Source organism: Anguilla rostrata, chromosome 3 (genome assembly GCF_018555375.3).
Source record: "Anguilla rostrata isolate EN2019 chromosome 3, ASM1855537v3, whole genome shotgun sequence".
Classification (NCBI taxonomy): domain Eukaryota; kingdom Metazoa; phylum Chordata; class Actinopteri; order Anguilliformes; family Anguillidae; genus Anguilla; species Anguilla rostrata.
This window is the reverse complement of record NC_057935.1, coordinates 11,518,478-11,539,623: the sequence shown is the minus strand read 5'-3', so window position 1 is coordinate 11,539,623 and position 21,146 is coordinate 11,518,478. Positions and strand designations below refer to the sequence as shown.

General features: G+C 45.3%; 2 protein-coding genes across 3 annotated transcripts; both read left to right on the top strand.

Moving 5' to 3' along the window:
* The first annotated feature begins 51 nt into the window (after positions 1 to 51).
* Positions 52 to 10,044, top strand: stip1 (stress-induced phosphoprotein 1). Of its 2 annotated transcripts, none has more exons than XM_064326134.1 (14): positions 52 to 204; positions 1,670 to 1,879; positions 1,999 to 2,140; positions 2,531 to 2,672; positions 3,203 to 3,368; positions 3,626 to 3,752; positions 4,100 to 4,202; positions 5,279 to 5,399; positions 5,497 to 5,593; positions 6,384 to 6,508; positions 7,335 to 7,371; positions 7,554 to 7,657; positions 8,061 to 8,236; positions 8,896 to 10,044. In XM_064326134.1, exons 1-14 carry the CDS (start codon positions 196 to 198, stop codon positions 8,966 to 8,968), a joined length of 1,632 nt encoding a protein of 543 aa, XP_064182204.1. In that variant the 5' UTR covers positions 52 to 195; the 3' UTR covers positions 8,969 to 10,044. The 2 variants fall into 2 exon arrangements, with proteins under 2 accessions (XP_064182204.1, XP_064182203.1); XM_064326133.1 differs by having other exon boundaries at positions 5,497 to 5,599.
* A 1,770-nt stretch (positions 10,045 to 11,814) lies between these two features.
* LOC135250129 (fermitin family homolog 3-like) lies at positions 11,815 to 21,139 on the top strand. The gene is made up of 15 exons (XM_064326124.1): positions 11,815 to 11,975; positions 13,080 to 13,204; positions 13,454 to 13,687; positions 13,987 to 14,103; positions 14,407 to 14,575; positions 15,828 to 15,930; positions 16,075 to 16,182; positions 16,347 to 16,478; positions 17,060 to 17,109; positions 17,264 to 17,388; positions 17,653 to 17,759; positions 18,636 to 18,851; positions 18,940 to 19,064; positions 19,467 to 19,608; positions 20,089 to 21,139. The coding sequence occupies exons 2-15, from the start codon at positions 13,081 to 13,083 to the stop codon at positions 20,266 to 20,268; spliced, it is 1,932 nt and encodes a 643-aa protein (XP_064182194.1). The 5' UTR covers positions 11,815 to 11,975; position 13,080; the 3' UTR covers positions 20,269 to 21,139.
* The last annotated feature ends 7 nt before the right edge of the window (positions 21,140 to 21,146 follow it).

The window sequence follows — 21,146 nt, the reverse complement described above, 5'->3', positions numbered from 1 at the left end:
CGGGAGCAGAGCATTTCTCTCAAATCAGAGAGAAGAGGGAAGGCGTACCAACTTCAGAGATACCAAATCAATAAGTCGTATTATTTTATTGGCGTGTTTATTAGCCTATGGAGGAGAAGTATTCTTTGTCCCGCCTCTTTCTCAGGCGGTGAGGTTGTCATCTCACAGTAGCTTCTGGAACCTCATGGTAGCACGATGGAGAAAGTAAGTACAGACACCGGTAACTAACAATTTGAACGGTCAATTAAGGTTATATTTTGCTTTTCAGTAATTTATGTTAGAGATATTCGTCGGGTTGAAAATACTGGTCGCATTGTTGCAAGCATATTTTCTCGGAGAGAATCTGCCAGCTGCGATTTCAAGAAGCTCTATTGCTATGAGTTCGGTAACGTTAAGGTTAGCTAGCTTAATCGATAGTGTTAGTTTTTTTTTTTTTTAATGTTAGCATCGCTGTGTAGTCCTCTTTGTTAGTAATTGCACTGACCAACAAGGTATTTCGCTTTCTTTTCCGGGATAGGGCGATTGGCTAGGTAACTGTCTATTCGTAGTTGCTAAGCGCTAATTAGCTATAACGTTACACCTAGCTTCAGTCGGTGCTTCGACAAGGGAAAGACAGTTGGCTAGCGCTACATGGCTAACGTTGTCAGCTAGCTAGCTATCGCTAATTGAAGGTACCTCGTTACTGCCTTATATGATAGCCACCGTTGTCTATCTAAGTCGACTAGTTCGAACTCTTCACAGTTTAGAAAACACTGTTTTTGTTCCGATTGCCTTTTTATTTTATTGTGTATCTGTCTATGCACTAGTGTACTGTTGTTAACTTGCTAACTTGCTCTTTGGCATTGTAATGCCAATGCTTAGCTCTTGAGCAGCTGCCGTTTGTCCATTTAATTTAGCATAGTCGGAATACAGGCCATGCAGTTGGTTTTAGTTGTTTTATGTTTAAAGGTCCGGATTTGTAGTTAGCGGACTAACATAGCTAATCAGTGTTATCAGGAGTTTGCTCCAAGCTAATGTTGTTACCCATCGTACTCTCCAGAAAGATGGGGGTGGGGTGTTGTTGGACACATGCAGCTAGCAATCAAGAGACAGAAATGTGACACCGGTATTTTAAACGGGGAAATAAATCCTTAGCTTTAGTCGGACAATAGGACATGCTAATTCAGCCGAGATAAATCAATCCTAAAACTATAGGCGGTGGAGCTGATAATATTATTTTATACAACGGCTAAATACCACGAGCTAAAGCTCAAAGGAACGTAAACATCCCCGACCTGTGTTGTCTTGAAAAGGATAGAATTAATCAAACTGAATTGTTCTAACACTGTTATTCCCAGTGTTGAATCACACACACCTATGCAGACAGCTGTTGGAGTCTGTAGTCATATTATCCTGCACTGTTCGTTGTAGCTTTTTGTTGCTTCTATTAATGCAAGGTCTTCCACAAACCTGATGTGTTCTGTGGGTTTTTCTTCAATGTGATGTGAGGAGCGTGTCGTCGGTTGCCTTTGTGTCACACTTCTTCTATCCTGTTTGTAGTTTTTTGCTTCTCTTATTTAACATGGCACACCCCCCCCCCCCCCCCCCAAGCTTTACTCACTGAAGCCTGTACACCTGTGGCTCTCTGGGCCTGCTCGCACCTCACCCTGTCTTTGCCTCCCCTGCCCAGGTAGCAGAGTTGAAAGACAAGGGCAACAAGGCACTGAGTGGAGGGAAGATCGAGGAGGCCGTGCGCTGTTACACCGAGGCCATTGCCCTTGATGCCTCCAACCACGTCCTCTACAGCAACCGCTCCGCCGCTTACGCCAAGAAGGGCGACTACGAGAGCGCCCTGAAGGATGCCTGCCAGACCATCCAGATCAAGCCTGACTGGGGCAAAGTGAGTGACATCATCACCGGCCTCTTTACTCAGGTTGCCTGTCTTTAGACTGAGCTCGACTTGCATGTACATGAACGGACGGAAATGCAATTCAAATTCATGTTGTTTCCAACCTTCAGGGCTATTCTCGGAAGGCTGCTGCCCTGGAGTTCCTTAAGCGATTTGAAGAGGCCAAAGTGACCTATCAAGAAGGACTCAAGCATGAGCCGTCCAATCAGCAACTGAAGGAGGGACTCCAGAACATGGAGGCCCGGTTAGCAGGTAGGGGTGGAAGATCGCGTTATTGCAACAGAAAAGTAAACTTGCTCACTGTCTTGGGAAGTATCTGTCTCCTGGAAGAGGGCGATCTGTTTATTGGAACTTGACAGTACTGTTTATTCTGATAGACAGCTTCATCTCAGAGAAATAACATTTCTCCTTGCCCTTGGTTATTTTGGCAAAATGAACAGTGTTGAAGTTACAGCATGTCAGTCACTGTGTTGACTCGGTGATAGAGTGCTTATGGTGACCCGTGCGCAGAAATGGTCAATTGAACCGTTCTGCTGGTAAAACAAAACATTTGTCTCTTATTACATCCTGCCTCCGGGAAGGTTGTGAGGGTCCGTAAATTCCAGACCTCTGCTCTGACGGGTCGTTTTCTGTCCTGTCCAGAAAAGAAGATGATGAACCCCTTTGCCATACCCAACCTGAACGAGAAGCTGGAGAGCGACCCCCGCACCCGCGCCCTCCTCGCCGAGCCCGGGTACCGGGAGCTGCTGGAGCAGCTGAAGAGCCGGCCGTCCGACCTGGCCACGTGAGTGCGAGCACGCGCGCGCCGCGCGCTATCGGGTCGGGGAGGGGGGAGGCTTTCTTCCCTCTGCCTTCAGGTGGCACCATATATCACAATTACTGGAACGCCTCAAAAATTTAACTATGCAAAGATTTTATGTATCGCGTAGCGTTTGATTGCATCGTATTATGCGTGTGTGCACGCGCGCTGATTTACTGTGACTCACTGCTTTGAATCTTATGCTTCTTTTATGTAGACACTCAGTTGAAGTACTGGGATAATGATGCATATTAACATTAGGAGGTGGTTCTGCCGGCACTGAGGATTTGAGCCAATTGTACTCTGATACAGAACTGCAGAAACCAGTGAGAATATCCTATTGCTGTGCTGGGAGGTGTGGCACTGTCTGCTGTATGGTTCAGAGGTCCACCATAGAAATCTTAAGCTGTGCAGTTTTAAATGTTTGTTGCCAACTGTCTTGGACAAGGTCAAGCAAGTGGACAATGAAATGCCGTTCTGAAGCCTGCCATCTTGTGTTTGTGTGCCTCTTTTAGGAAGCTACAGGATCCTCGTGTGATGACCACTCTGTCAGTTCTCCTGGGCTTCGACCTGGCTGGGGCTGAGGATGAGGAAGATGAGCCCCCCCCACCCCCGTCCCCGAAAGCCAAAGCCCAGCCGCCCCCTCCCAAAGAGGAGGACCTCCCGGAGAATAAGAGACAGGTGCGGCAGTGCGGCAGGGGGAGGTGCTCTCGGGTCAAATCTAACCCCTTGGCTACTGTTGCCATAGCAATTTGATTGCCTGCCTGCTGACCTCTGATCTAAGACCAGTGGGAAAATATATCAGCTTTTTGTACGCGTACGGGTGAAGAAGCATTATTAGACTCATATCATTTGTTGTGGTGTGTGTCGTGAGGGCTTGGTTTTTCGTGTGGGGCTTTGTGTGTGACGGTTCTCCGTCCCTCGGCTCCTCTTCCCAGGCCCTGAAGGAGAAGGAGCTGGGCAACGACGCCTACAAGAAGAAGGACTTTGCCGAGGCGCTGAAACATTACGAGGCAGCGCTGCAGCACGACCCCACCAACATGACCTACCTGTCCAACCAAGCAGGTGCCCCCACACTCCCGCACACGTTCATCTAGCTGTGTGATGATAGGTTACCTGGCTAATCGTACCTTCATTCGTTCCAGTACAAATAGTTATTTGTTAGCTTTGTGTTATACTTGTTGGTTATAAATGGGCCTTTTTTTGCCTCGGTGATATCGCGGTTTTGTATTCCTGAGAGTAATGCTGATGTTCTCCACTGCTGTGTGTGGTTCTGGCTTAAGAGCATCTGATGAGTGGTTTGTAGCGTAATGTCTTGCGAACCCCTTGCCGATGTGCTTTCTCGGGCTGCTGATGGGCGGTGACTCGGCGAGGTTATTGACGGGCTGTCTTTTTTTGTTTTCCCCGGGCAGCTGTGTTTTTTGAGAAGGGCGAGTTTGACAAGTGCAGGGAGCTGTGTGAGAGAGCCATCGATCTGGGCCGAGAGAACCGCGAGGACTACCGACAGATAGCCAAGTGAGTCACGTCTCCCCCCCCCCTCTCCCGTCTCCGCTCTCACTCCCTTTCTCCCGCACTCCTCCTCCCCTCCTCTCTCCTCCCTCTCCTCCCCCTCTCCCCTCTCCTCCCCTCCCTCCCTCCCTCTCTCCCTTTCCTCCCGCTCTCTCACTCTCTCCTCCTCCCCTCCTCCCTCTCCTCCCTCCTTCCCCCTCTCCCCTCTCCCTCCTCCCCTCCTCCCTCCCCTCTCCCTCGCCCTCCCCCTCTACTCCCTCCCTCCTCTCCCCTCTCTCTCCCCCCCTCCCTCCCTCTCCCCTCTCCTCCTCCCTCCTCCTCTCCCTCTACTCCCCCCCTCCCTCCCTCCCCTCTCCTCCACTCCTCTCTCCCCTCTCTCTCCCTCTCCCCCTCCTCCCCCCTTCTCCCTCCCTCCCCCTCCCTCCTCTCTCACTCCCTCCTCTCTCCCTCCAGCTGCTGCTCTGCTGGGGGACTCATGAATTGGTATTATGTAAGGAGTGGGATTATGAGTCACCTCTGTCTATCACTGATACAAAAAACTGTCAATCCGCACATCTTTACTTATGGAAACCAACATGCGGAAATGTACGAACAGCCCACCTGTTCTGTTTTTTTTGTTTCCTAATGTAATTTCTTCTGTCCTTGACAGTTAACAGTTTTACGCTGCATGTAATGCAAAGTGAGATTGAATTGTTTTTTTGTATAGTGCAGCCATTTTAAACATAGGAATCCTTGGGACAAGGGAAGAAATGTCATCATAACAGACTGTCCTTCAGTCTTTAGTGATTAAATGTTTTCATTTGGATTTCAAGGATCTTTTATGAGGTATAACGTGAAGTTGGCTTTCCTTTTTTTAAATAATTCCGGTCCATTTACATAAACATAATTTGCCTTTTCCCAAATTCTTTCAGTTGGAACTGACGTATTTACATATTAGAAGAAATGCTGCTAGAGCTCCAGTACTTTTCATGACACTTTGTGTATCTAAAGTGGTTTGAAATGCTTTTTTTAAAGCACACAGGATTATGTAGAGCAGGGGTTTCTGAGACCAACTCTCCCCGTCACTCCCTTTCCCTCTTCAGGGCTTACGCTAGGATTGGAAACTCCTTCTTCAAGCAGGACAAGTACGTAGAGGCCGTACAGTTCTTCCACAAGAGCCTGGCAGAGCACCGGACCCCAGAAGTGCTTAGAAAGTGCCAGCAGGTAGGGGAGTGCATGTCCCGCTCATCCCCCCCCCCCCCCCCCCCCCCTCGTTCAGAGTGGCAGTGTCCTCACTTGTGTCTGTGCCCCGGCCCCTCAGGCTGAGAAGATCGTGAAGGAGCAGGAGAAGCTGGCGTACATCAACCCGGAAGTGGCCCTGGAAGAGAAGAACAAGGGCAACGAGGCCTTCCAGAAGGGTGAGGGTGAGGAGGAGGAGGAGGAGCACTCGTGACTCCGCCGCGCTCGACTTGCGCAACGCACACGCGCACACACACCGTGCACGCTGGACTCGGGCCAGTCACAATGCTGAAGCTTGCGTTCCCTTTGGACAAACATTGCACCAGTCATAAACAAGCCATTTGGCCAACTGCCCATACTGTAGGTGGCAAGTAAAGGAGAAATCAAGAATAACGTTATTAATTTGAGACTATATTAATTCACCAACAAAAAGTATTGATTCATATATTTGTTTTGTAAGTTTTAGTCTGTGTGGGGCATGCTGTGAAAAAAGGCTAAAATATTAGCTGGGTAACTTGGCTTGGCTAGGCAGGTTTGTAGAAAGCGAGTGCATTTTGAATGCTCTTCAGCTGTAGTTCTCCCTGCGCTGGTAGCAATGTGCTTGGCAGCCGAAGTCACAAGTTTTGATTCCGAACGGGGGAGTAGAGAATGGGGAGAAATGTTTGTTTAAAAAAAAAAAAAAAAAAAAAAATTTTAATCAAGCATTAAACATGAGTTATTCAAGAACAACTCCTGCATGTTTTCCATGTCTGCCATTAATACATTTCAGCGGTTTAAGACAACTGGTTTTCTCCACACTGCCAGATAAGAGCAAAGTAGTGGCTCCAGTTGCCATGTTGCCATTCTGCATTGCTTAACAACAGCCAGTTATCTTTGTGTGGCAGTCGGTTGGAAAAGGTTTTAAACTTTTTGTACAGCTCCAAGAGGAACAGCTCGTTCCATTAAAGCACCTCTTCCTCACCCCTCCAGGTGACTATCCCCTTGCAATGAAACATTACAGCGAAGCCATCAAGAGAAATCCCCACGATGCCAAATTGTTCAGCAACCGGGCGGCCTGCTACACCAAGCTGGCCGAGTTCCAGCTGGCTCTCAAGGTAACGGCGCACTCATCGCCCATCAGCGCGTCGTCATGTGACCCCCCCGGGTTCCCGGGTGTTAGAAACCACACCAGCGCCGGTGTCACTGCCTTAATTGAGCGCGGGACACGGCTGTGTTTTTATAGCGTAAACTCTGGAGGTCTTCTCTGATGGCCTTTCAGTGGGTCGTATGCACACCTAAATCTGTTTACTGCATCCCCCGTCATGTTTGCCTTAGGTTATAAAGCCAATGTCATGTCTCCCTGCTGTCGAGACTGGACCACATGGTTCCAAGCTCTGGAAGTAGGATTGAATAGAGGCGAAATCTGAGTTCTTTTTAGGTTTAGGAATCTGCTGAAAAACATGGGGGGGGGGGAATGACAGGGTATCAGGAGACCTTAGTAATTGGTGCACTTTGAAATGTTTTACTGCGTAAGACTGATGAAAATGCAGTTGAAATGAGTGGTGGAAATGCAAATGCTGAAAGCTTGATAATGATGGTATTGATTGCTGTTGTGGAAACTACCCCATTACGGTTTTTATTTACTAAGTGAATTTATGCCATCTTGTGAATTTGCAAATGGTTGTAAATGAGTCCCTGCCTGTGATTAAGTCAACATCGGCTCTTGGTTAAAAGCAAGAATTATTGGGTTGTCTTTAATATGAACAGCCTGGCGAGTTCAGTAGTTACTAAAACTCACTTGTTTGTGGAGATAATTTCTGTTTACTTGAAAGCCATGGTTTAAATCAGATTTTAGGCCTTAATGTCGAACTTAAAACATTGTGTGACATTCAGGTTTCTCCCAGCATTACTTACCCTTTTCCTTCCTTCCTCCTCCCATAGGACTGTGAAGAATGTATTCGGCTTGAACCAACCTTCAGTAAGTTAACATCTGCCTCTTTCAATCCTATTTTAAAATGCCCTCAATCAGTCAATCAAGGAACCCGCTGACCCCTCCACCTGCCCCCTCTGTGTTCTCTGCTCCTTTGCTCTCTGCTTTTCATCACTTTCATCTGCTCTCTCTCTCCTCTTCTCCGTCGCTTTCGATCTGCCTCTCTGCAGTTAAGGGCTACACCCGCAAGGCCGCGGCCCTGGAAGCCATGAAGGACTTCACCAAAGCCATGGACGTCTACCAGAAGGCCCTGGAGCTCGACTCCAACTCCAAGGTGCGCCCGAGGTCCCCCTGCGCCGCCGTTCTTACACCCAGACCGTTCCTCCAGCTCGTCAAGCCTCCGCGTAGTCGCAGGCCTGGTCGTGTTTTCTCAATGGCCTGAGCACCAATAACAAGGACTGATCACGGGGAGGGCTGAACATTGCACTCCGGAACCCTACGCCAGCTGAAAACCAGATCGCAGATGACGGTCACCTTTTACATTTACAACACTAGTCTACAGCAGGAAGTTTATAGCAGCAGATTAGCTTCGCACCTCACTCCCAGAAGTGCACCATCTCTAAGGGAGCGAAGTGGTGTGCTCCTGGGTTCTTCCCGTTGATGTGAGGAGGCCGTCTAGCCCCGTGTCCCAGCCGCGTCGCTGACTGCTCTCTCTCTGCTCTCTGCCTGCGGGGTAGGAGGCCACAGAAGGCCTGCAGCGCTGCTTGGTGAGCCAAACGATGGTGCGGAACGACAGCCCGGAGGACGTGAAGCGGAGGGCCATGTCCGACCCGGAGGTGCAGCAGATCATGAGCGACCCGGCCATGCGCCTCATCCTGGAGCAGATGCAGAAGGACCCGCAGGCCCTGAGCGAGTGAGTCCCCGCCCTGACTCCCACTCGCTGGGTTACCTTTATATTTACACACACACACACACACACACACACACACACACACACGCTCGCTCGCTCGCTCGCTCAAGTGAGGCCTCGCCCCGACTCCCACCCGCTGGGTTACCTTTATATTTACACACACACACACACACACACACACACGCTCTCTGCCGCTAGTGAGGCCTCGCCCCGACCCGCTTGGTTACCTTAATTCACACACACACACAGACACACACCAGCCACACACACACAACATACACCCGCCTGCGCTCCCTCAAGTGAGGCCTCGCCCCGACGACCACCTGCTGGCTTACCTTTATATTTACACACACACACACGCTCGCTCGCTCAAGTGAGGCCTCGCCCCGACGACCACCTGCTGGCTTACCTTTATATTTACACACATACGAGCGTGTGTGCTCACTCACTCGCGCACACATACACACACACTCTCACTCACTCTCACACTCACGCACACACTCTCATTCTCTCACTCTCACACACACTCACTCACACTCGCACACACTCTCTCTCACACACACACACACACTCACACCTGTTCATCCACACATGGTCAGTCCACCCACCCACCATGCTGACTGTAAGATACTTAATCCCCTCTCTCTTTGTTGCTCCTCCAGTCACTTGAAGAACCCGGTGATCGCCCAGAAGATCCAGAAGCTCATCGACGTGGGGCTGATAGCCATCCGGTGATCAGAGCCTGGCCAAGGGAAAGAGCACAAGACGGGAGCAAGACTACCATTCCCCCACCCCTCTGCCACCGCCCCCCACCCCCACCATCAGCACCAAATCATCTCCAACCTGCACCAGAACCTCAGTTCTCAGAGGCCAGCTGACTGTTGCAGAAGACTTAGAAATCTTACCCCCCTAAAATGGTTTCTCAAAATGCATGCTTCACTGTCTCCAGTCAGGGGTACATTTGTTCTGTGATATTAAACAAGTGCGAGACAAATCCTTGAGCCTAACATTTCAATTTGTCAAATACATCATCGACTGTGAGATTAGATTCGTATAGAAGTTCTGAGGTGAATGTAGAGTTCCTGCAGTTCTGCATCCGCACGGTCATTACTTTGCTGAATGAGTTGTTATGGCAGTTTGCCGCTAATAATATTGTCCTATTTTCATCTCTCCCACTTCTAGTCTTCTGCCACCTATTCTTGCTTTCAGAAAGTAGCTGGCATGCTATCAAAGTTATTTCCTCATGCTTCTCATAGTTGGCTGCCTGGAACAGTGATTGAGCTTGTTAAAAACAAAAGCAAACACAGTATTATGTTCAGCAGGTTTAATTGGCTAACAAAAAAAAACGTGAAACCATAAGCATTTTGAGACTCCTTTATTCCTGAGCCCCTAGTCTGACGCAGGCAACCTGCTCCTACACGATGCCATGATTCTCCCTGACAAGAGTGTCCGAGCACTTAAAAAAAAATCTGCAGGCCTTTCTTTGATCTGAATGTATTTATTAGTCCACAGCAGTATACATATACACGAATCTATAGCCGATTTTGTACCAGTTACTCCAGGGTTGGGCGCTACTGGTCGATGTGGTCGTACAGTAGCTGTTGAGCGTGGCCTGTTAAACCCGAGTCAGAGTGTCAGCAGCAGCGTACCGCCATTGGAACAAGGCTGCTGTGCTCTGCTGTGACGTGTAGCGCCATTGTTCTGATCATGTCTGATTGGGCTGTTCCTTTGCAGCTGGGCAGCGAAACTCTTGTTTGAAGGGATACTGTGAGTGGAGTTGGGTTTTCAATAAAAAGGCTTATTTGTTTTCATGTTTGTATTTTTTTTTCCAGAATCAAAATCACTTCAGGGTTTTTTTTTAATTCTCTTGAAACTAAAGCAAAAACGTAAAATGTTTCCTCTAATTTCTCTTGTTTGACATGCTGTTTTTTCTCTGATCTCTATGGTGAATGTGCTAGGATTGTGGGAGTGTGATTGTCATTTTAAAGGAACTTGTTTGCATCCATTAGTCAAGGTCAGATTCCTCATTACATCCATAAAGGAATCTTGTCACTTCCACCATGGCACAACAGTTCAGACTTATGCTGAAAAGGTACTTGGTTTTCATCTAGAGGAGCAGGGTTTTATCTTTTGAATAGTGGGGTTTATGTTTCTCAGCGTATTGCCAGGTTTGTCTAATGGAGATTGCAGAAGGAGGGTGACCTCACGAAGACAAATATGATGCCGAAGAGCCAAGAAAGTAATGGGATTTCTGTTCTAGTTTTATTTGTTTTGTTATCTTGGTGCAACTAAAAATTGAATACCTCGCTGTTCTCACTCCAGCTGTGTGTCTGCGAATATAGGAAACCTAGTGTTTCTAGCGTCAATACGTTATATAAAAATGCATCTGAAACAAATGGTGCAGTAATGCTTATGGATACCTGAAACGTTTGAATTTTCTCGCTTGCAGAATTAGCATGCGGTGTGCTGTAATTTAGTAGGACATTGCAGGACTACAGGAATTGTACACCAAAGGCAAAGTCTATACAGGGGTGGTGAGCGATGACCATGGTTTCGAGTGGCAAGAGTGGTTTGGGGACTGACCTCCGTCTGCAGTGCTCAGATTTGATCTGTACCTTCATACTGTTGCCCTGTCCAATTTAACCAACATTGCCTGATCAGTCTTGGGTTGGTGCTTATGCCTGGTCACAACGATCTGTTAGGTCCATGTCCATTGGCTATTGTCTATCCCATATCATCAAATTTAACTTGCTTTTTGAATGCGAGATGTGTCCATGCTAAAGGAATGAGAACCCCAAAATCTTCAGGATTTTGATCTCCTTGCCTCCTGACAGCTTGTGTGGAAAGTGTGAATATCTTTTGGTGGTTTGTCATGTTCTTATATGGCTTAAATGTGGCTGTTACTCCGTTGGCAATAAATTATATTTAAAAAGCAGTGTGTTTTGTGATTTTATCAGGTTCAAATAATCAGATGAAGTGTATACGGTTGCTGTGCTCAGTAGTTTGTACAGGCCTACTGCAGTACGCAGCTACCTGTAATTACATTGTTAATCCACTGTTGGGCAGTAATGGCTTGGGGGAAGATTGCACTCATGTACTGCACTCATAAATGCACTCACATACTGCAAATTCAAAACAAAATTTTATTCAGTCTGTACTACTAATTATTACTTTGAATAAAATGAAATGAAGCATAATTCAAATATTTTGCTTGCATGTATGTGTAAACTCATTACAGTTGTTACAGTTGTTTGTTCTACAAAGAAGCGATAGTGTACTCCAAAAGTATCAGATCAAGACATGCAATCAGCTTTTATTTCATGGTATATGGGTACATGTTTTACCATTTTACAGAAACTGCTGTTTCTGTGTTGAGTTCATAGCAAAAATGGCAAATTTCATACTTCAGACAGTGAAGAACTTCCCTCACAGTGAATGGCAAACACATGTACTGCACAGCATAGGTACCGAATGACACTCGCAAACTAGTGAACACCCAGTGACACACAAATACATCGTCACATATACAGTGGGGGCTGATAAAAAAGGAACACCCATTTCTGTCGGCCTCAAACCACAGACTTCTGACATAGCTAGAGTGAGAGAGAGAGAGAGACAGAGGGGGAAGTGACACAAATTTGAGAAGCTGAACGGTGAACGAACAAGATAGCTACAGAGAGAGGGTGGTGGTCCTTTCAGAGAGAACTTAAATCCAAGAACGTTTCTTGTAATCTGAAGGAAGGTAAGACAAAAGAAATGTTTCATGCAAGCAGTAGTTTGGGTGTATGTGGCTATGTGGTGTGAAATAAAACGTGGCGTAGAGTAGTAGAGACGTGTCTCATTTTTTGGGTAGGCCCCATTGAAATTCGGCCTACACAATTGGAACCTGAATTTTTACTGGTTGTTTGTTTAGAAAAAATAGCAAAACTCTGAGTTTTTCTGAAATGTGTGAGTCATATATAGTTAAACATCTTTATCATTCACACAGTGAGTGAGAGACTGGGTTTTAACATATAATAATAATCCAAATTCTAACCTTTACCATTTCAAATGTCTGTATAAGGTTTGATAGGTGGAGAAAAGATGTTGAAATATGTAGTCAGTGTCACTGTCCGATTATATTGCCATAATCAGCTGCTTATCCATATGTGAATTTCTTCATGTTGACTGCATTGTAGTCTGTATTTGCTGTTTTCCTTGTTACTCTCCATATTTCTCTCAAACATTAGTAGCCTTTTACTTATTAGCTCGCCAACTATGACAATATTTATTTTATGTCTGTTATGATAAAAAGATGGCTTATGTCATCATTGTGTGGTGTGTAGTGGAGAATTGTCATGCAGGCACACATATATGCACACATGCAGATATGTGCACACACACACACACGCAAACACACACACACACACACACACACACACACACAGAAATGCTGTTCAAGGAGCCCAGGAAAGTGTGAGCTGAAAATGTGAGACAGTATGTGCCATGGATTGTGTCAGTAACTGACTCAAAGGGGAAGCATGGGGTGGTGCGATTGTGGGAGTCAGGAACAGGAAGCGATTGGTCATAACTAAATGACAGGGTCACACAGACGGTCACACAGACATGTACTCCAGGGTGTGTGCGGTTGTGTGCAAGGTCTGTCAATCATGTCTCCAGTTGTCCAACGGCCTCTATTTATCAGTCAATGTCCCAGAAACATGTTCCCAGGTTAAATTTTGTCGTTGTGCCTTTGGTGCCGAGCTCTGTGATGTCACTTGGGGTATTAGGACTGAAACAATACAAGTGTATTAAAAACAAGTAAGTATCCCATCAGACCCTTACGCTCTCTCTCTTTCTCTTTCAGTATGGCAGTGTGGGACCTGTCTGTTACCGTGGAGGAGCTGGGCCCTGAGGCTCCGCCCCTCACTGTCAGTGTGACCTCTGACTTGCACATAGGCGGGGTCATTCTCAAAATTGTTGAAAAGACACGTGAGTTGTCAAATGAAGCACAGTTGATATTTTGCACATCTGTTCAGAGTCTATCCTGAAGTCACACAAGTACATTTCTTTGCTCAGTGGAGATCTGGCTGTTCATAAATATCCACCAGCTATGGATAATGCGACAATGTAAATGTCATACTCTGCATTAGAATCGGCAATTTCAGGCATCTCCAGCAGAAAAGCAGAAATCATCGGTCATCTCCTGCTCACTTTCTCTCTCTTTCTGCTGTTCCTCAGAGATAAAGAAGGACTGGTCAGACCACGCCCTGTGGTGGGAACAGAAGCAGCAGTGGCTCCTCCGGCCGGCCTGGTCACTGGACAAGTGCGGCATCCATGCAGACGCACGCCTGGCCTTCACCCCGCAGCACAAGCCGATGCTCCTGGGCCTGCCCAACGGGGTGACCCTGAGGCTGCGGGCTCGCTTCTCTGGGCCCGCCTTCCAAACCGTCATGGGCATCTGTAAAGTTCTGAGTAAGGGAAGGGCTGGGATGTTGCGCAGTGCCACTGAGAATCTACTTCCCACACCAATCAATTCAGCAGCGGGCGGGCCAAAAAAAAGACTGTACCTAACAAAAACACATTGCACTAGAAAACAAGAGTATGTTCATTCTCCAAATAAGGGGATGGTTGTACAGATGTACAATGTATGTTGTACAGACATACATTTCTGTACGTCTGCCCGCATTCTCTATCTGTGTCTGATCTATTTATGACCCTACCATCATTTCTAAGATTACTTTCTCTCTCACTCTCTTTCCTTCTTTCCGAAGACATTCGCCGCCCCGAGGAGCTGTCTCTGCTGCGGCCAGTAGAGGAGAAGAAGAAGAAGAAAGATAAGGAGATGACAGAGGAAGTGTATGACCTCACAGGAGTACCTCTGACCTCAGGTGCACACAGTTGTCTTGCCAACCAACCACCCCTATAGTTCACCACTCCGCTAGTTTCATTTTAGCTTTGTTTTTATTTCTTGCTCCAGTTCTCGGTCTTGATATTCGTTCATTTCCTTCTACTCTCCGTTAATCTTTTGAAACCTCTTGGGACGCCTGCGTGGCACACTGAAAATGTTAATGAGCAAATTTAAATGACACATAAGCAATACAACAGAAGCAATCTGTGGGCATCTGAATTGAATATCTTGACGGCAAACGCACGCGAACGCTGTAATCACATGACGCATGCGTGTCCTCCAGCCTCGGTCCCCAGCCTGTACAACGGCATGCCAGCTCACTTTGCGGACTCCCCCCAGACCGAGGCCGTGTATAAGATGCTGTCCACCACGCAGCCCGCCCCCGCGCCCGAGATCATCGCGAAGATGTACCGCCCGGCCAGTGTGGTGGACAAGGCCCACATCCACAGCAGGTAGGGCCAACTGCCAGCGGTCTGCGACCCTGCTTCTCTGAATATACACCATACATTTATATTCAAATATGGCTGTTTAATATCAGGCTTAGGAAGTCTCTCTGAACTGCATAATCTTCTAAATAGCTCATAATAATATGCTGTATGTGATGATATACAGCATATGTTTTTGCAATAATTATTGTATTTATACAGAATCTTTTGCAAGAAAGACGTGGCCAAAAGGACAGCGCAATAAATTAATTAATTATTAAATAATTATACTGTTACAGACTACAGACTCAGCATAAACCAAAAATACCATAGTTTAAAATAACAATCGCACACTACCAGCATAGCTTCCTCAATTTGTGGTGTAAATTATTTTAATGAAATGAAGTTCTATGAAGGCAGAATGCTTTTTCAAGGCCATTCCAGGACCAAAGAGCCACTAAATCAAAAGCCTTCCAACTAAGACAGTTCTCCTGAAACAAGAACTGGAAGCATAGATTATGTACTATGAAGAACTATGACTTAAATATTTTAAAATACATTTTTAAAGATATTACGCAGAATACAAAGTACAGCTATGTGAATGAAAATGTAATTTCTTTTGTTTTTTTGTTAAAGAACACCCACATTTATCACTTACGTAAGCAGTTGCAAGCAACTTGCAAGGGGACTGGATGCAATCTGTCAAACTATCATGCTCTCGTTCAAGTTGATTATGTGATAAGGCATTTTTAATAAATAAAAGTCAACCAAAATGTAAGCAACCATATTTGCATATTAATGCAGCTGAGAGTATCATCATAATGTTGAAGATTTCAAAGAGCAAGTAAAATAAATTGCATGGTAATCAGTCAAAAATCTTTTAAAACATACAGTAGTTAATTTAGATGCGACCATTTTTAATTGAGCAAGAAGTGGAAGGACATAAGGTGTCATGATTCATAGCTGCGATACACTACATTTATGAGACATAAATTAATTTTATCTGTAGTACCATGTGATCTATGGCCTTCATTTATTTTAATCAGACAAAACTTTCAATTGGCCCTTGGAGCAAACCCAAATTTCCACCCTCACTCCATCAGTATGGATTATACGTCAGCTTGAAATAATGTGGCATAATGATAACAATAAAAGAAGATTAATAACAGGGTTTGAGTCCGCATGTTGATTGGCCCTTTGGTAAGCCAATAAAACGAGCTCATCTTGTATCTTTAGTGTAGCAGCAGCGGTAATGTACACAGTTGTGTCCTCCTTTCAGGTGGCTGGACTCCTCTCGCTCCCTGTTGCAGCAGGGAGTGCAAGAAAACGACAAGCTGTGGCTGAGGTTCAAATACTACACTTTCTACGACCTGGAGCCCAAGGTGTGTGTACACGTGTGGTCATGTGATTGTGCCTATGTGTCGAAAAGGGGGCCATCCACATCAACATCCATCTCTCTCTCTCTCTCTCTCTGTCGTTCTGTCCCTTTCTCTTTCTCTCTCTCTGTTGCTCTGTCCCTTCCTCAGTACGACGTTGTACGGCTCACTCAGCTGTACGAGCAGGCCCGGTGGGCTGTCCTGCTGGAGGACATCGACTGCACCGAAGAGGAGATGATGCTGTTCGGTGCCCTGCAGGTAAAGAGCAGATGTGCTGTCGCATTAGCATGAACAAAAACAACATTCATCAAGTTTCAGTTTTGTCCTTTCACTCGTTGCCACATTCGATATTTCATTGTCTCTCTCTCGTTCCTCCTTTCTCTCTCTTTCTTCCTTTCTTTCACTATCTCTCTCTCTCCCAGTACCACATTATCAAAGTGTCACAATCCGAACCGCAAGGGATGAAATCGAGCCCGGCGATGGACGACCTGGACTCGGCTCTGCAGTGTCTGGAGGTTAAAATGGAGGGAGAGACCAGCTCCATGGACATGCTGGTCAGTCTGTGTTTCTTTCCACTCCAACGTCTGTTGCTCTCTTGTGATGAGTTCACATCGGATTCCAGCGTTGCAGAGCGGTGCGTGACCAATGCAGGTTAAACATTTACATGAAAAATTTACTGTTGTGAAACCAAAGAAATATACAGCACCACAGTTTGCTGGGAGCTCTATTTTATAAATAATGTCGAAACTGTCTGCTATGTGTTTTACAGATCATAGTGAATATTGTATATTATATTGTATACATATAGTACTGTCATAATACATAATCATTCTGCACTTCGATTTTTCTCATTAAGTGAATCATTTGCATTTTTAAATTTTCTTTTTTACACATATATTTGCACATACATATTATATTAGAACCAGGAGATTATAGTATCAGAATGTCTACCTAAGAATATAGCTTTTAGTGTTGGCATTCACAGAACCCCAGGAATACTGTAAAAAAAATATATATATATTTAAATGCATTCATCATACAATGACAGAAGAATATAAAATTGGAGTGGAAATTGCAAAGAGGTCAATCTATGGTAAATTAATTTGTGCTGAATTTTAATATCTTATTTACACAGGAAACCATGGCAACTGTTCCAGAACTGCACGACTACCTAAAAATATTCCGGTAAGGTTCTGTCAGATATGAATAATATTAGAAGAACCACCCGGTCCAATGTGTCTCTACCTCTCAATAATAATGAAATCATGATCACTGAACCATTGCTTTTCTGTGTCTCTCTTTCTCTTTCCCTCTTACATGCATACCCATTTCATTCTAGACCTAAGAGACTGACACTGAAAGGCTATAAGCAGTACTGGTTCACATTCAAGGACACCTCCATCTCCTACTATAAGAGCAAGGAGGAAGGTTTTGGGGAGCCCATTCAGCAGATGAACCTGAAAGGTAAAGAATAAGAACTCTCTCTCTCTCTCTCTCTCTCACACACACACACACACACACACACACTTCACTTGATCAGCAGACGAATCCATTATTACATTAAAGTTTATGTGCAACTACATGGGGCCACAGAACACATTAACCATTCCATGACCATTATATTTACGAACATCGGGATTACATGCAGTTTGAATAGGGTCTAGGCCCACGCACAAAAAGACAAGAGAAATGTAACACATCAGACACGTGCCCATGTGCCTATCCCAGGGTGTGAGGTGGCACCAGATGTTAATGTGGCAGGCCAGAAATTCTGCATCAAACTGCTGATCCCAGCGCCGGAGGGCATGAATGAGGTCTACCTACGCTGTGAAAACGTGAGTGAGGCTGCTCGTCTGCCACTCAAACTGATGGAAAACGCTAGCCTGCGTGTGATAGCCCAGTTATCACCCATTTCCACTTTTGTACAGCACTTTCAGCACAGTATCCCCTGAAGCACTGATACGCGAGGTTGAACTCTGAGGATTTCAGTGAGGCACCCCAAACTGTGTCGAGCCATCATGGGTTCATGATCGTTTTCATGACAACGGGACTGTCAGAATAAGGGAACAGCCAGTATTTTATATGATGTTTCTGATCTTTGAAAATGTGGTATTTCAGCTCTTTTAAAACAACCTTTTGCAATGCAATCTAGATCATTGTGCATATCGATCGATAACACTTCATAATATTAAATTAGCGTTAATGGGAATTTCTGATGCAGTATTTATTTTGTTTTATAATAAGTAAAAATCCAATAAACTCACCAGCTGAGAATATACTATGTGGATTATATTTTGCTACTGGTAACCATTAAAAAATATAATAAGGCACATTTTCATGAATATTATTGATATAATAGTACAAATCTGATAAATATCTGTCAGGAGCAGTGAGTGCTTCTAGATGACAGGATATGCAGCAATGATTAGTAGCAATTAAATAACTAATTGAGCTGATTCACACATCATAATGGGATGATGGTGTATTGAGTGTTCAACAGATGGCTTCAGCAGAAGCCTGTGTCAGTACTTCCAGCTGAAGGAGCTTCAGCCTATAATATATCTTGTTTCTGAAAATGCAGGGGCCCCTTCGATAGTATATTATCTGTTCACTGAAAGCATTTTTGTTTTGAGGAAAGTGCTTCTCTAGTGCACCTACCTGTCTGTCACTCCAAGTCCCTCCATGAAGGCGCTTTTCCTACTGCCCCCCAGGAAAACCAGTACTCCCAGTGGATGGCGGCCTGTCGCCTGGCCTCCAAGGGGAAGAACCTGGCCGACAGCTCCTTTTCCAGCGAGGTGGCGAACATCCAGGCCTTCCTGTCCATGCAGCGTTCCAACCCCGGGTCCCAGTCCGCCCAGGCCGACGAAAGCATCAACACACAGAGCCTGGTGTCACCCCGCTACCAGAAGAAGTACAAGGCCAAACAGGTCGGTCACTGGACTAACCACACTCACACACTACACCAGCACAGAGATTCAGATCCAACTAATATTTGTCTAACTCTTGTCCACATAGTTAACCCCTCGGATTTTGGAGGCCTATCAAAACATAGCACAGCTCTCTCTGACTGATGCCCTCCTCAAGTTCCTCCAAATCTGGCAGGCACTACCAGATTTTGGGTTGTCATACTTTGTGGTAAGGTGAGTGGGACAGCAATGGTCTAATTCATGTTACATTCATTGTGTTGCTGGTTGTTGTGTTTTTGGGACACGGAAACTACTGTAGACTTGGTGTTGATTTGAGCCCAATGAACCTTTACTAGAAGACCCAAATTAACTAAAACCATAGTCTCCCCACGCTGTAATCACACACCCTGAAAGCAGACACCACAATATAAATATAATGTGAAGTATATGGCAACACACACTCAGGGCTTTGCATGCAAGCATAATATCTTATCTCACAATACACGGTTGATTGGATTCTTAACCTCTCTCGTTCTCTTACTCTTCTTGTGTGTATGTCAGCTGCCACAGAGCATTGTGCGTTGCATCAGCCTCTTTCACCCTTCACACTAACAAGGCTGTTGGTTTAATTAACAGGTTCAAGGGAAGCCGGAAAGATGAGGTCCTGGGCATCGCCAACAACCGCCTGATCCGCATCGACCTGGGCGTGGGTGATGTGGTGAAGACCTGGCGCTACAACAACATGAGGCAGTGGAACGTCAACTGGGACATAAAGCAGGTGTGATAACTCCAGGGTTTTGCTCTGCCCCTCTGTCTCTTACTCACTGTAATGGCTTGATTTTTGGAGGTTCAGGCCTGGTTTTTGCGCAATTTTTGTAAAGCATCTTTGTGACAGGGTCTCTGTAAAAGGCACTATGCAAGTAAAATGGAATTTAATCTCAGGAAATACATTCTGACAGATAACCACTGAGAAAATGTATGAAGCCTTAATTATACAGAAAATACCAGATTAGAGACCATCATTTGATCAAGACCAATTATTCACCAAGGCACCTGTACCATATTAATATTTTAATGCTGGTTTGAATAGCCTACATAAGGATATTATATTTTGAGAAGAAAGAAGCAGGAAATAATAATGCTTAAAGATTGTTTGCATGTATGTTCTCTGAAAAAAGCGAATTGAGCTAATCCTGTTTCCAGCACAACACGCTACACGAATGCTTCATCAATCTACACTCCCTCCATTTTTTCCCAGGTGGCCATCGAGTTTGACGGGAACGTGAACATTGCGTTCAGCTGCGTGACAGCCAACTGCAAGATTGTGCACGAGTACATCGGCGGCTACATCTTCATGTCCACGAGGAGCCGCGAGCAAAGCGAAACCCTCAACGAGGAGCTTTTCCACAAGCTCACCGGGGGCCACGAGGCTCTGTGAGGTCCCTCCTGCCCTCGAAAGGAACCCCCCCTCCCCCAACCCCCACATCCTTGTGCGCCCTACTGCACACTGTATATTCCAGAGACTCTTTAGCTGAAACATCCCATTAGTTTGTACTTACTGAAACAGTGCCAAAGTTTCAAACCCATCCCCAGGGGACCACTGTATCTTTTTTTTTAACAGCTATAGTTAAATAACTACGCTGAGTCAATTGCAAAGCTTCATTAATCGCCATCAATGAGTGATTTACAGTTTTAAAGACAGCTTTAAGTGCAGTGAGATGGCGGGTGGGTAAAAGCCATACCCCCCCGAGCACGGAGCGGACCAGAACAGATTAGGAAAATTACATCTCCATTGACTTCTCAGCTCCATTACTGCGATCAACAAGCAGTCTGCCTTATTGGAGCTTTTTAATGACATGTTTCCTAAGGCATTTTAACTGATTACAATTATCATTCAATGTCTTTATAACTAATGAGAAAAAAAACTGGAATCGTGGCAGGGGGAGGTAATTGATATGTAGAGGAATTGCTACAGATTTAAAATATTAACATGTTATTACATGCTGTAACTGCTGTACTCACATCACCAGTCAAGTTGGACCTTTAAAGTTTTATTAATGCTTGCCACCAACCTAAAAAATACTGCTGTCAAAATGACCATTTTCAATTCATTAACTATATACTCAACGTGTGTGCATGTATTTATGTTCTAACACAAAATGTGGAATAATATTGACACCCACTTTGGACTGTACCTTCATTATGTTGTGCTAAACCTAGGCTTAATGATTGACCAACAGTATCCTCTTTCAGTTTTCCAAAGTGAAATTATAAATCACTAAAACCAAAACAAGAGAAACTTTTTTGAACACTGTG